The sequence below is a fragment of the Sebastes umbrosus genome, chromosome 18 (assembly GCF_015220745.1).
Source record: "Sebastes umbrosus isolate fSebUmb1 chromosome 18, fSebUmb1.pri, whole genome shotgun sequence".
In the NCBI taxonomy this organism is placed as follows: domain Eukaryota; kingdom Metazoa; phylum Chordata; class Actinopteri; order Perciformes; family Sebastidae; genus Sebastes; species Sebastes umbrosus.
Genome location: NC_051286.1, coordinates 8,129,798 through 8,145,068, shown reverse-complemented (window position 1 = coordinate 8,145,068; position 15,271 = coordinate 8,129,798). Strand labels below are relative to the sequence as shown.

The following is a 15,271-nucleotide window of genomic DNA, read 5'->3' as shown; positions in this document are numbered from 1 at the left end:
TCATGTAAAGAGACAGCATTGTTTTGGCACAAACCTGACTCCATACATTGTATGTTAATACTTCATAAGCATTTTGTTGCTGGATGTGTGTGTTTACTGGGGTATTTTCTCCATTGTGGTTCTCCTAGTTTCACACGAGTAAAGGACTTTTCCCCATTACATTAGTAGTAGTAATAGTACTTGTGCTTGCAGCATTAATAATCTATCTCACTGACTCACCACGTCATTGGTGATGTCGTTCTCCGGTGTCTCGGGCGGTTCGGCGGCTGCAGGACTGTTGGACGGCATGGCTGGGAGCGGCTCGGTGAAACCACGTTTAGAAAGTAAAAAATGGAGCAAATCAAAACATGGGGTAGTCCCTCAGAAGCACCAGGTGCAGCTTCATTCAATCTGTCTGTGTGTCTGTCTGTCTGTCGGACGATCACTCGCTCACTCAGTCCTCCCCCTCTCCTGAAGAAGAAAGACAAAACAAACACACACAACATGACATGACTGGATATACAGTAAGTTCGGGTACAAAATCATTCTCAGTATGTGGCTGACATCTTTTTTTTTTTCATTCATCCTTTCACACACACACGTACAAACACACACAGCCCCGAGGTTAAGGCTGTAAATAAAGCCAAAGGTGTCTCAGTGAACTGTACTTGAAGGATGGGACCCCTGCACATGCAGAGCAGAACATATTCAATTTCATAGCAGTAACAGGTTAACACACATTTATGCATCCACGCACGCACACACAGGTGTCCTCAAAGGAATCTGCTGGAATCAGGGCAGCTTTCAACAAGGCTGTCACAGTGTTTGATTGATGTGGCCGGATAAAACTGTCCTCTTTCATTATTAGACAAAATGGCCGCGGTCAAAGTGCAGGTAGTAAACGTGTCCAAAAACGAATCCTTTTCCCTCAAACAGGACTCAGATCTGTATTTTAATGACGGTATAAACAGGGAAAAATCCCATAGACGCTTATTATTTATCTTGATTTGGGTCAATTGGTCCTTAATCTGTTAATTATACTGTATCTGTTTTTTGAGGGCAAAGTAAACCCTCCATTATAAACAGTCTCGGGCTGCTTCATAGCCTTACTGATTAATCTTTTCATTATATAATTTATCTATCTTATCTTTTTAGTTTTTTTGCCTTTTTTGACAGCATGCAACAAAGGTCCCTAGGTGTGTTTTAAAGCTGCCAGTTTCTGCTGTCAGATTCAGTTTTTTTTTGTATTCATTAATCATTAAAGATAAATAAAATAAATTAATAATTATAATAAATCTCCACCATAAGTTCCCAGAATCTAAGATGACATCTTTAAATGTTTTGTTTGACTAACAGTCCAAAACCCATTGAGATTGCGAGTGATTTTATGCAATTAATAATTAATTGAATAATAACATTTATACTGATTCATTTTCTGTCGTTTGACTACTAAACTAAACCGTCACATCTGAAATACGTCGCTACAATTTGACAGTTGCTATGACTCCTGCCAACCGAGCACACACGTCATTGTTTTGGAGCTTCAGCGGAGGGTGAGCCATGTGTGACTTTGTACTCATTTTGGGTCTCTTTTGTCTCATTATTTGTCATATGGAAGTTAATAAGTGACAAAACCATTGAGCAAGCACAAGAGAAAGTCATGCTGTCGCCTAATCGTCAAGAGGGCACAAGGACAGATTTGTAAGAAAAAGTTTTGAGTGTGATTTAGATCTGCTTGGATTTGCGTTTTTTTCCAGCTGTTTTGGCAGATTGAAAGCTCTTGAGATTTTTAAAGGGCGTTTACCAACAGATTTCAACTAAATGTGCCCATATCTGGCTCTGAGGCTCGTATCTGTTCACAGTGTTCTTCAGACAAATGAAGAGGCTGAGGAGCACAGCGGAAAGCCTAATGTTACTAAGAAGGTGGAGTCAAACAAGATGGGGCTTCACTTCTTAGCTAGAGTGAAGATACTGGCATTATATGAAACTAGAAAACCTAATGAATCCATTGGCACCAATCGTCATGTGCTCTGGCCGAGAATCATAAAACAACGGCGAGTGTCATGACAAGCTAACATGTCATGTTAGCTCATCAGGAAGAACACTAAATAACACTCCAAAGTTATGCTAAATTTTTGCGAGGAAAAACTGGCATGATTTCATTTTCAAAGGGCTCCCTTGACGTCTGACCTCAAGATATGTGAATGAAAACTCTGAGATGAACAGAGTGAAAACGGGATCTTTTTAGATAAAACAGATGTAGACAAACTGCATAATTAGCAGTTGAAAAAAGGTAATAAATCCCAATATATCTTATTGCAATACTGAGTAGCATATCGCAAAATGTTTAAAATCACAATCAGATCATATCGGTACTTAAATATTGTGATAATATAGTATCGTGGGGCCTCTGGTGATTCCCACCCCTAATTGCCACACAGTGATTCTTAGTTTAAATGATTTAAATCATGCACTAGATCAGTGGTTAAACTGCTGACCAAATCTTAGTTTGAGACGTTCTGTTATAAGGTTTTAATAGACACCTGCCATCCACTTTTTCTTTAGAGTTGTGATTTCTGGCTATAATATAGTATAATAAAATACAATTTTCCATGGCTATAGATCAGCTGCATATTACCATATAAATAACACCATACATGATGTCATTTAGTCAAAGGAGTCTCCATTAAACTTATATACTTCTGCGTGAGCATGCAAAGTTTTTGTGACCGTATTCAGTCACTCCAGGAGTGTGATTTGTTCCGATACCGATCACAATCTGAACACAAAAGGAGCTTAAAGCACTATGTTTGCATGTGCCTAAAAGAAAATTGGATCTCAGCAGTGATTTGGATTTGAGCACAGTGTGAGTGCAGCCAATATGTCTGGCTTTCTTCAAGACGTATTGTACAGTATGTCACTCCTCACGCTGCGGCCTTACATCACCTACTGTTAAGACAACAGGCAGCCGGCCAGGGTTACCAGCGGAAAGACAGGGGTGGAAACTTTGCAGAAATGGGTGTACAGTATCCACCCCACACCCCCGGGGGCTCCCTGCAAGAGCTCCAGGCTCCAGGCCAAACAACTCCTCCAAGTTCTGCGTATTTAGGTCACTGACACACCTCTCACTCCTATAGCTAGTCTATACACACTGCTTTAAATTGTTTCAGCCTTCATGGTTTGACTTAGACCATAGTCAAAGGCCCAAGAATAAGCCTGTACTGGTGGGAGGAGAAATGGTTGCGCAGAGAAAAAGCTTCAGAGGTATGTCAAGGTAATGAGAGTTAGGCGGTGATAAGACAGGGAAGTAGGTGATTTGTCTTCACAATAAAAGCCAAAACAATCAAGATACAAGAACACTTTGTACCCACAGACCATCACTCTGATGAGCACTTAATCAGTCATACACTGTCAATAACCCTCTAACACCAAATATCCACTGCTGCTCTTACAGTCTTTAATGCACATTTTTAGATTATAATTTAGTCTTTAATGTACATTTTTGCACATTCTTAGATTATAATTTACAGTCTTTAATGCACATTTTTAGATTATAATTGAGTCTTTAATGCATATTTTTAGATTACAATTTACAGTCTTTAATGCATATTTTTAGATTATAATTCAGTCTTTAATGCATATTTTTAGATTATAATTTATAGTCTTTAATGCATATTTTTAGATTACAATTTACAGTCTTTAATGCATATTTTTTGATTATAATTCAGTCTTTAATGCATATTTTTAGATTATAATTTATAGTCTTTGATGCATATTTTTAGATTACAATATACAGTCTTTAATGCACATTTTTAGACTATAATTTAGTCTTTAATGCACATTTTAGATTATAATTTACAATCTTTAATGCATTTTTCTCTAATATGTACATATCTTCTGTCACTTTATGTACATATTATAATATGTACATACCTGTCACTTTAAATATGAATCCTACTCAGTGTACATACAGTATATAGACATCTCCAGACATCTTTCTTTGCACTATTTGTATTGTTTACAACTCCCGAACACTTGACTTGTATGAACACTTGACTTGTATATAGACATATGATTTTTATTTTATTTATATTTTTATTATTGTATTCTTTATTCTGTTATTTCTATTCTGTGTAAGTACATTGAGAGAGCTGCTTAAAAAACGGAATCAAATTCCTTCTATGTATATACTTATACATAGAAATAAACCTGATTTAGATTTTCTTTGTCTTATTTATTCAATTTAAATAGCTCTGTTTCCTTTCTTTAGTACTGCTGTAACTGAATTTCCTCCCTTGATGATCAACAAAGTCTTATTTTATTAACAGAGCAAAGGTAATTATATTCTAATTATGATATCATTGATGTCATGAACTCTTAAAGGCAGGTAACTCTTATTTTCCAACTTTTAACATTTCTCAAGCTGTCCATTTTCAAAGAGATCCAAGTGTGCCGTAGCCAGGATTTCAGAAATGATAAAGTCATCTGAGGTCATGAGTCCAATTCCTCCAACACGCCTTTCCCTAACCCTCCAAAAATATTCACCTGACACCAACAATTAAGTCTCTAAAATGTTTTATCATACACACTTGTCATTCATTTATTTATTCAGCTATGTTTACTGAAAGTTGTATGTCCCCAAGCCTGTTTCAAAACCTCTTCCACACTGCCAGGAATAAAATTCTTGATTGGGAAATACTGAATCCTTTAGTCATCTATTTATTTATTATTGGCCTTAAAGTGGTGAAATTTAAGTCTGAAAATAATGGGATCAGCAAAAACAATACCCACCATGTGTTAAGTTTTGTTAATTGTATAATGTAAACTCCACACAAGTCACTAAAACCCCCAAAATCCCCCATATATGACAAGGACATGACTTAAATGAACTCAAAAACAAGTGCTCACAACATATTAGAGCTGAAACAGTTAGCCAATGGATGGATTAGCTGATTGACAGAAAATCAATAGCCAACTATTTGGTGACGCTTAATTGTTTGAGCCAGGAAAATCCATAAATTCACTGGTTCCAGCTCTTCAAAGGTGAATATTGTCTATTTTTTAGTCTTCTGTGACAGTTAATAGAGCACCTTGGGGTTTGGGACCTGTGGTAAGATTAAAAAAAAGACATATGTCACCTTGGACTATGGGAAATTGTGGCTATTTTTCACTATTTTCTGACATTTTATATACACTATGTGTTAAGTTTTGTTGGTTGTATGATGTAAACTCCACACAAGTTGCTAAAACCCCAAAATACCGTTAAAAACAAGTGATCACAGCATACTAGCGCTGAAACAGCCAATTGATGGATTAGTTGATTAAAAGAAAATGAATAGGCAACTATTTGGTAATGATCAATTGTTTAAGCCATATCCTAAATTCACTGGTTGCAGCTTTTCAAATGTTAATATTTTCTGTTTTTTTAGTCTTCTTCGACAGTTAATTGAGCACCTTGGTGTTTAGGACTTATGGTCAGAAATTGTGACACTTTTCACTATTTTCTGACATTTTATACATGGGGAAATACTGAATTCTTTATTTATCTATTTAATCATAATTGGCCTTAAAGTGGTGAAATTTAAGTCTGAACATAATGGGATCAGCAAAAACACACCATGTGTTAAGTTTTGTTGGTTGTATGATGTAAATTCCACATAAGTTGCTAAAACCCAAAATACCATTAAAAACAAGTGATCACAGCATACTAGAGCTGAAACAGCTAGCCAATTGATGGATTAGCTGATTAAAAGAAAATGAATAGGCAACTATTTAGAAAAAAAATCCATAAATTCACTAGTTCCAGCTTTTCAAATGTGAATATTTTCTGCTTTTTTAGTCTTTTGTGACAGTTAATTGAGCAACCTGGGGTTCGGGACTTGTGGTCAGACAAAACATTTGACATTTGAAGATGTCTATTTTTCACTATTTTCTGACATTTTATACACCAAAATATTATTAATTATGAAAATAATCTTTAGATGTGAAGCTATGACATTGAATCTTAAAATATGCATCAATCACTTCAACAATATCTTCAGTACTCAAGCTGATTAAACAGTATTTTTATAACAGTATCCGTAGAGATTTGTACTTGACGCAGTGTATAACGAGGGCTTTTATTTTTAAAGTCCACGCCGGAAGTGTCGTAGCTTTCCCTGCTAGCTTGACGGAAGCTCCGCTTTATGACAATTAATATTGGGAGCGACCTCAATCGGCCTTTACCGGATGGTCTCTCAGTAACGGCGGATAATCCCGGTGGTGTGTGTGTGTGTGTGTGTGTGTGTGTTGAGCAGCCGCAGCCGGTGAGACACACGTGTGTCTGTGTGAGTGTGTAGCGACTATAATCTTTTACTGGGTCAGGTAAAACACACACACACACACGGTGACACACGGGGGCGCGTGAGAGACCGAATGCACCCGTTAACCTCAAGCAAGGCGCGCGCCCGCCGGCCCCAACCGCTCCTCCGCGCGCTGATGTGTCTGTCTGCATCTGGTGGTGGTGGGTGAAGAGAGGACACGGTGAGCTCCGGTTTAACGTTACCTGCTGCTGTCTCCGGAGGGTGTACGCTACACCGGACAACACACCCTCGTTATATAACGGTTGTCCGGTTGATTTATCCTCACACAAGTTCACTATAAGCGCTCTTCACGCGCACATCATCATCTGTTTAAACGGAACCAACGGTTTTTGGCTGCGGAGCAACGCTCGAGCGATGACTTTAGGAAGATGACTGGTAGATTTAAACTTAACGGCTGTAACGACTGTAAACGGCTGTTAACGGCTGTAACGGCTGAGTCAAAATGTAATGTTTATATTTACCGTGTCGTCCGTCCCTCAGGTACACGGACCCTGACGGTCGTCTCTCTCTCTATCTCTCTCTCTCCTCTCTCTCTCTCTCTCTCTCTCTCCCTTCTCTCGCGCTCTACCGGGTCTTCTCCTCTCTCCGATGCTGGCTCGCGCTCCCCCGCCTGCTTCTCTCTCTCTCGGTCTCTCTCTCTCCGACCAACCGGCTCGCTCGCTCTATCACGAGCCGCAGAGGCTGCCGCCGCACCGGAGAGAGAAAGTTTCCGCTGGGTCCTAAAGTCTATAGCTGTAGGTTCTCAGCTCAGCACACACACACTTGCACCTGAGTGAGGACAGGTGTAGAAGTATGCAGACTACAAACTAGCTTAACTAGTTAAGCTAAAACAGCTATTTCCATGAAGTAAACTTCAATCAAAGGCCCCATATTATAAAAAAGTGAGATTTTCATGTTTTTTTTATTATAAAGCAGGCTTAAGTCCTATAAAAATACTGTTAAAGTATCGAAACGCTCAATCCACAGGGAAATACAAACAGCCCGTATTCAGAAACTCTGCATTTGAAACAAGCTGTCAGGATTTCTGCCCATTCGTGATGTCACAAATATACAATATTTAGACCCTTTACACAGATTTAAACGTAAATATTCTAAATGTGTCCCAGTTCATTCCTGGTTGCAGTGTATGTGAATGTCATCAGCTGACAGGAAGTACACATGGACCCAAGCTGTTCCCTAGCAACGCAATTCTGTTGCAATTTCGTCACAATTCTGTCGAAATGCGCTAAAACGGAGCGTTTAAGACAGAGGATAAATACAGGTCTATACAGGCCGACAGTATGAAGAAAATAAATAGTTTTTTGAACATTACAGCATGTATACATGTTCTAGTAGAAACACAAAATACAAGTATGATCCTGAAAATGAGCACAATATGGGACCTTTAAATGTAACTTCAGAACAAGTTCAGGGTGAGTACATTGAGAAAGACATATAAATATTCTAGAGCAAGTTTAGTGTCATCATTATAAGAAATTGATTAGTCAATAAATAAGCAATACATAAATAAATGACTTGATAAATGTAACAAAAATAATATTAAAAATAAATGGAAAGTCCAGAATCAAGTGCCAAGTAAAGACAGGCAAGTCCTCAGGCAAGACTGGCAAGTCCCAAGTCCTAAACTTTGAGTTTCGAGTCCTAAACAAGTCATAATACACTCTTCACCAATTTCGACCCACACATTTTGCATACTGCAATTAGTTTTTTTCGTTGACCACAGCATTGTTTTTATACGCAAACAAAATTATCTTTGATATCATTTATTCCAACTGCCGCTCAGTGACGAGTCTGACTCGAGTCCAAGTCATTTTAACTCGAGTCCACACCTCTGGGAAAAACAATTTGTGCAGCAAATGCAGATTTTCTTTCTTATTTCCAATCTTTTTAATCATCTCATGATTAATAAAAAAAATAGTTGGGAACCACTGTGTTAGAGAGAATTTGGACTAATATAAAAAACAGCTACTGTTGATGCACAAAGGTGTTAAGTCAATTTATATTGCCCAATATCACTAATCACAGATGTGCCTGGCTTTACAATCTGTACAGCATACATCACCCTCGCTAGTTCAGATTAAAGAAAAAACTCCCCAAACATGTTCTGTTGTCATGTTTTGTCACTAGGTTACCTGTCTCCACCTACCTACAACCCTCTTAAGTGAGTGCAACACATTTACCTGTTTTCTTGTTTGGCGGGTTAGTTTCTTCTCCGCAGGTTCCTCAACAGGTGAAGCTGAAGCATGCTGCAACGAGTTGAAACCTGCTCTCTTAACTGCTGTGTATGTGGTATTCTAGGAAAGAGAGGAAAAGCAGTGGGGAGTGGGTTTGCACTGAATATTACAGTATTTACAACGGTATAAGAGAATGTTTGAGTTGTATTTTACTTTAACTAACTCACTTCCTTGAAAGTGTGGATTCAGTGTTAAACATGTAGAAATGTATGTGGTCCTCCATTTACCAACATCTAGAGATAGAAAGGTGGATGAAGACATTCTTACTAGGGCTGCAACCAACTATTATTTTCATTATTGATTGTTTTGATCAATCTGTTTATTTTTTTCAATCTACTTTAATAGTTTAGTCCATAAAATGTCGTAAAATAGTGGAAAACGCCCAACGTGGTGTCATCAAACTGCTTGTTTTGCCTGACCAACAGTCCAAAATGAAAAATTATCAAATTTACAATGATATCAAACAGAAAAAAGCAGCAAATCCTCACATTTAATAAGCTTGAATCAGAAAATATTTTGAATTAACTTTTACTTCAGAGATGAAATTGACTTTTACTGCATTATGACTAGTTGATTATTGCTCTAGAAGAGAAGGTTAAACTCAGTTCGACCTCCGAGTAAGAAAGTGTAAAGATCCCTAATAAACAGGGTCATAACTGCACTGTGTGAGTGAGTATAGGAGGAGGTGGTGGGTGGGGGGGTTATTTATAGCAGTCAGTGAGGTCACCAACAACAGACAACCTCAATGAGCTTTATTCAGTCTATAGTTTACACCCCCACCTCACAAACGCACATATACAACACAACACACACACAGAGGCGTGACCTCTGAAGGAAGCTCATGGGAAACGTGAGAACTGCTCATCCATACTAATGAGGACACTAAATCAGGAGGAAAGTTAAAGAAAGTCACACATGCAGGAGAAAAATTGGGTGTTTATTTATAGAAACTGGGTTATGACCAAAAACATTGGCTCCGTTTTGTTCCTCCTCAGATTATTGGGATCAGATTGGATGAAAATGGTTGAATGTTTTAATTAAATAAGTGGTAGTTAACCAAAGTACTATACAAATCTTAGGTACTTAAGTATTTCCATTTTCTGCTATAATATTGTACTTTTTACTCCACTACATTTATTTACTAGTTACATTATCAGTTATTAACATGTGATGCATTATACATTAGAATACCTAAACATTATACATAGTTGTTCAAATTAGTTCCAACATGAACAATAAAATGTTGTTTACACATTAATGCATCAGTAATATCCAATACCATATGTATATGAATGGGTCCATTTTGCATAATGAGTACTTCTGATACATTTTGCTGCTTATACTTATCTATTTTTACTTAAGTAAGATTTTGAATGCAGGACTTTCACAGCAATATATACCTATTGTGACTGTATAGAATAGAGCAAGACTGCATTTTTATTGTTTAAGAGTTTATTTAAGGGTAAGAATGTGTTATTTCATATTTAAAAAGTAACATAGTCTCAAAGACTATGTGACTTCTGCTGTGGTGGAATATAACTAGGTATATTTACTCAAGAACTGTACTTAAAGGTGTAGTGTGTAGGATTTAACGGCATCTAGTGGTGAGGTTGCAGATTGCAACCAACTAAAACATCTCCCGTGTGTCAAACATGTAGGAGGACTACGTTAGCCGACATGAAAACGCAAATGTCCCCTTCTAGAGCCAGAGTTTGGTTTGTCCGTTCTGAGCTACTGTAGAAACATGGCGGCCGACTCTGTGAAGAGGAACCGCTCAGTATGTAGATATAAACGGCTTATTTTAAGCTAACGGAAATACGACAATTGTTATTTTCAGGTGATTATACACTCAAGGAAACTTACTTATTAATATTATATTCCATTTCGGCCAATAGATCCCTCTAACTGTTACACACTGTTCCTTTAAGTACAAATTGAGGTACCTTTAATGCCACTTTTATACTTTTACTCCACTACATTTCAGACTAAAATACTTTTTACTCTGCTACATTTATTTGACGGCAAAAGTTAAATGTTAGATTTATCTCCATCTCAACAACAGTCAAATTATATTAAGATTTAAAGGGACTGTTTGTAACTTTTTACAGGTATAAATCTACCGGGTCGGTGTCCCATGCGTGCTCGCATATGCGCACTTGTGTGTGGCTACGCTGTTCAGACCGCTCCTCTGCCTGCTTGCCTTCACTCATGCAACGCGCGCGTTCTCGCTCCACCTCACATTCATGCGCGCACACTCCACACTGCAGAAGAGTTAGTTTAGCTCTGAGAATATCTAGTGAATGTACAGTGGACTTTTGTGCAGAAATAAATGCTGCAGCTCCTCCAGACCAACAGAGGTTTCCCGGGTCTTGTGAAGTGACGGGGCTCCGCAGTGAGAAACGTTATCGTCTACGAATGGGTGCCGGTGTCTCCCCTGTTCTCTCCGGCCGCAGTCGGAGGTGATAACGTTTCTCTTCCTGCTTCAGCCCGGAGGCTGAAGCAGCGGGGCTGAAGCAGGAAAAGCCAACACTAGGATCAGATCTAAATCATGTTCATGGAGAGACCTCCGTCTGGTCAGCTAACATTACTGCCAAGCAGGTGAAATATAGAGTGATATTGTGGTTTGAGCTGACATGTGTGTCGCCTCACTGTTTGGAGTGATGCTCGTTCATGTCTATTTAGAGCGAGCAAGCGCAAGCCCGACGCTGACTTTCGTTGACTTAACGACCACAGGTGTCGCTGTTAACAAGCATTTCTGAAAGTTACAAATAGTCCCTTTAATATAATAAAACTTTTTCAGAGGAGGACTTTTACTTGTAGTGTTGCTACTTTTACTTAAGTATAAAGGACATAAATACTGTACTTCTTCCACCACTGGATTTTTGTGTCCTAATATAAAATAGGGGACATTTTGTTCACTATTAGCCCACAACTTTATCATGTAAATCATCCAACATTCTCTCTTAAGTCATGGTCTTATTTTTCTTGTACTGCACATTTCAGATTTATCTTCCACTCTGGTTTATTTCTCTGCAGGTTTTTTGGAGTTGCTGCAACATCCTGGGGTTTACAAATGGTGTATTCCAGATGAGAGAAGTCAAGGAATTTTAGAAATGGGTCACTTTCCAGGAATACAGCAGAGTGTAGTGTCCAACTTGTTTCACAGATGTATTACATTAGATGTTATTGTTCTGCCAAACTGTACACGAACATGAAGAAACCAGGAGGGAATACAATGTTGAGGTCATGGAAGAGCTCTGACATAGTAGAGTAGTGGAAAGTTATTGAATTAAACATCAGAGCTTTGTTTTTATGTTGCTTCCCAGCCTTTTGTGTCCTGGGGGATTAAGACCAACAGTCACAGAGACGGACGAAACTCGACAGTTTGACGTTAAATATTTATTGCAGATGAAACACAGTTTTCACTCACAACGTCAGCTCAGGCAGGTTCAGAGCTGAAGGTGTTTACAGTTTCATGTCGGGACGCGTCTGTCCTGTCAGTCTTGATTTCACTCTCACTCTCTCTTTCACAAACACACACACAGAAACAAGAACTCATTCATTTATTTATTTAATCATTCACACACTCAGTCAGTCTGAAAATGTGATCATCACAGACACAAGCTGTCAGTCAAACAATGTGGAGGGCCAACTGAAAACTGATCCAAAAAATGTACATACAGCTTCATATGAGCAGAAACCAAAACCCTGAAATGCTAAAAACATATTTTTGATAAAATTATTTCACATCTGCTACATAAAAATAAATCAACCTGATCTGATTCAAGCTCAGTAAGTCACTTTGGGTCATGTTTGATTTGCATACAGATTTTTGGGGTGCTGGTTGTAGTTCAACATCCAAAGAGAACGTCAACTCCCACAATCCCCTTAATAGTACAGGAAGCTTACAAAGGCATCAAAGAGTAGTAAAGTGTGAGGAGATATTTCGGGCAGGCAGAATTTAGAAAGTAAAAGTCCCATTTATTTTTTGCATAACGTTCGGTAATTGGCAGTAGAAGCACTTTGAGGACGTAGGTGAACATAAAAATCTGCTGGTAAAAAAAGTCATAACTCCATATGTAAAGACTTAAAGGAGAAAGGTCAACTACAACTCCCATGGAGCATTGCAGTAAGAAACATCCAATCAGAGAGCTTAAAATTGTGTTTGATGAGTCAATTTTGGATGAATGATGTGCTGCGTTTTGTTCCTGATTACAACAATGAAGTGTTTTATATTTTCTACATCAGACCGGCACATACGGGTACTAAAAAGTCAAGGCCGCACCCCCAAAAAAGAAAACCAAAGATCCCATAGACTTCAATGCAATTTGACGTATGTTTGGTTTGTAATTTTGACAAGTTCGTATGCATTCATCTCGTTAACAACATTTTTTTTTTTTTTAACACGTCTAATAATTATTTTGCGATACCTTGATTAATTAAGATTGATAGTCTTTCCCCGTCCAACACAGTGGCCGGATATTGCTTATCCAGATATCTGTAGTTACATATTTGATTGAATCACGTTAGGCTAAGTCGTTGTCTGTAAATAACCAACGTGTTAATAGCCAACTGTTTGATCTATAGGCTGAGATTTAGTTGGAGTCTGATAATGATAATGTATGACTGTATTACTGAAGCAGCCTTACACTCAAGCTAACGTTAACTAGCCATGCTGGTCACTGTCACCAGCATCATTTAGCGATTTACTGCACTGACAGTGAATATTCACGTATCATATGTGCCTTAAATGTCAGTGTGAAAACCGCGGTTAACCCGCTAAACAACAGCTTATCGATATTTTCCTGTTTAATGTGACAGCAAGTTTCTTTCCCCTAAAAAGGAGCGCAGCCTGACGCAACACTGGTCTTGTCTATGGCTTTGAGCCATAAAGCCCCTCCATTATATCTTTTTTAGGACATAGCAGAGGAACAAATCAGATGTTTTTGGATTTATTGTTGGTGCAACCAACTACACAGCAACTCTTTGGCATAGCGTTATTAATTTAAACCGAATGTTTAAATTACAAGTTTGGAGACATGTTTCAACTTCCTCTGTTTAGGCTGTTGCCCTCTATGCAGGACGTGGAATTGTTTTCCCCAAAAAGGCGGCGTTGTGATGAGATCCTACTCTGGATGACTTATTGCCGGCCTGATGTATATTTTTCCTAAGGATTGAGATTGCTAGCTTTTTCTCCTCTCTTTCTTCTTCTCTTGTTGCTGGAAAATAATTGTGTCTCTGTTTACATGATTTTGTGATAAATATTTTCCTCTATCAAAATAAAATAAATCATTGGTCACGCAAAAATGTGTGTGGACATGGAGTTGTGAGCAATTCAACCACCAACTTTCTTCATCATTCTTTCAATCATCATGTGACCCTTTAAAAGAAGATTTTGTAAAGGGGATAAATACTTCTCCACCCACTTTGCTACTCTGTTGATAAACTGTTGAAGCAAATGGTTTCATATTCTCTCTCTCACACACACACACACACACACACACACAAACACACACACACAGTAATCAGATATCTCCTCTTTGACTGTCGTCCCACTGCAGTACCGAGATACACAGAGAGGCCTGGACAACCTGAGCTGCTGTCATACCAGCGCCCGTAGAGCTAATCTGTTCCAGGTTTCAAACACCTGGACCAGGACCGGGACTTCAGCTTCCCAGCCTGCACCAGGCCGGGCTTTATACAGCAGGAAACGTCCCATTAAAGCTTATCGTCTCAGCAGGGCCGGACCACACTCACGTACGCATAAACAAACACTCAAACTGAATGAATAAATGTCAAAGATCAAATCAAAGCAATAAATACTAAGCACACAGTGCCGAAACTTAAAACATTACAACTCACTTCTCGTCTTTTTGACTTTCTTTTTGTTTGTTTTTTTCTCTCCACTATACATCCTGTATCTCTATCCTGAAACTTTCCTGCACTTTTTAATCCTTCACAAATTTCCTCAACACGTCTTTCTGTCTCTTCACGGCGTCCCTCTCACTTACTCGACCCTCGAAAACGCAGAGCGCACACACACACGCACACGCTACAGTACAAATCAGTAGGATTCATTTAGCTATGCATGATCAAATCAAAACAAAAGTAAATCCACAGTGACAAGACACACACACAAACACAGAATCACAGCTATACATCAGTAGGGACCCAGCGGTCGTTTGGTGTCCAGCATCGTGATTGGTTGATTGGCAGTTAATCCCCATTGGCTAACGATTAATACAAGAAGATATATTTTAATCCCAGCAGGGTCAGTCTTCTTTGGCCGTGATGAAACATCACTCTGCCTGAGGAGAGAGCGACAGAGAAGACAGACAACTAATCAGGAGTTTGTTTTCTTTTATATTCTGTCATATGGGATTAAAGCAATAGTTCGACATTTTGGGACATGAACTTATTTGCTTTCCTGTTTAGAGTTAAATTGATAATACTCTTGTGTCTGTATGGTAAATATGAAACTGGAGACGACAGCCAGTTAGCTTAGTTTAGCATTAAGACTGGAAAAGGAGGGAAAGTGCTAGCCTGGCTCTTTGAAGAGTTAAAATCAATCTGCCTAAGAGCACCTCTAAACCTCATTTATTAACACATTTCTCTTTAGTTTGATCCTAATTATGATAATAACAAGACTACATGAAGTCACTGCCTCTGGCCAAGAGATATTCTGGCACATAAAAC

The 15,271-nt window shown here is 38.5% G+C and overlaps 2 protein-coding genes across 11 annotated transcripts in view; both read right to left on the bottom strand.

Annotated features, from left to right (window-relative positions):
* LOC119476900 (DNA (cytosine-5)-methyltransferase 3A-like) overlaps positions 1-353 on the bottom strand; it is a 47,736-nt gene extending 47,383 nt beyond the window's left edge. The window contains exon 1 of the mRNA XM_037750533.1: positions 220-353. Within this exon, the coding sequence (XP_037606461.1) occupies positions 220-288 (69 nt within the window). The 5' untranslated portion in view covers positions 289-353. The remainder of the gene's footprint in view (positions 1-219) is intronic.
* The window catches only part of LOC119476904 (dystrobrevin beta-like), a 46,696-nt gene continuing 31,746 nt past the window's right edge, over positions 322-15,271 (bottom strand). For 9 of the 10 annotated variants that reach the window (XM_037750551.1, XM_037750544.1, XM_037750545.1 and 6 more), the window contains one exon: positions 11,960-14,883. Coding sequence is in view for 1 of the 10 variants with exons in the window: in XM_037750550.1 (XP_037606478.1) it covers positions 8,613-8,635 (23 nt within the window). In the remaining 9 variants the exon portion in view is untranslated. Of the gene's footprint in view, positions 451-8,521; positions 8,636-11,959; positions 14,884-15,271 lie in introns of those variants that run through there. The other variant, XM_037750550.1, reaches the window with a different exon arrangement.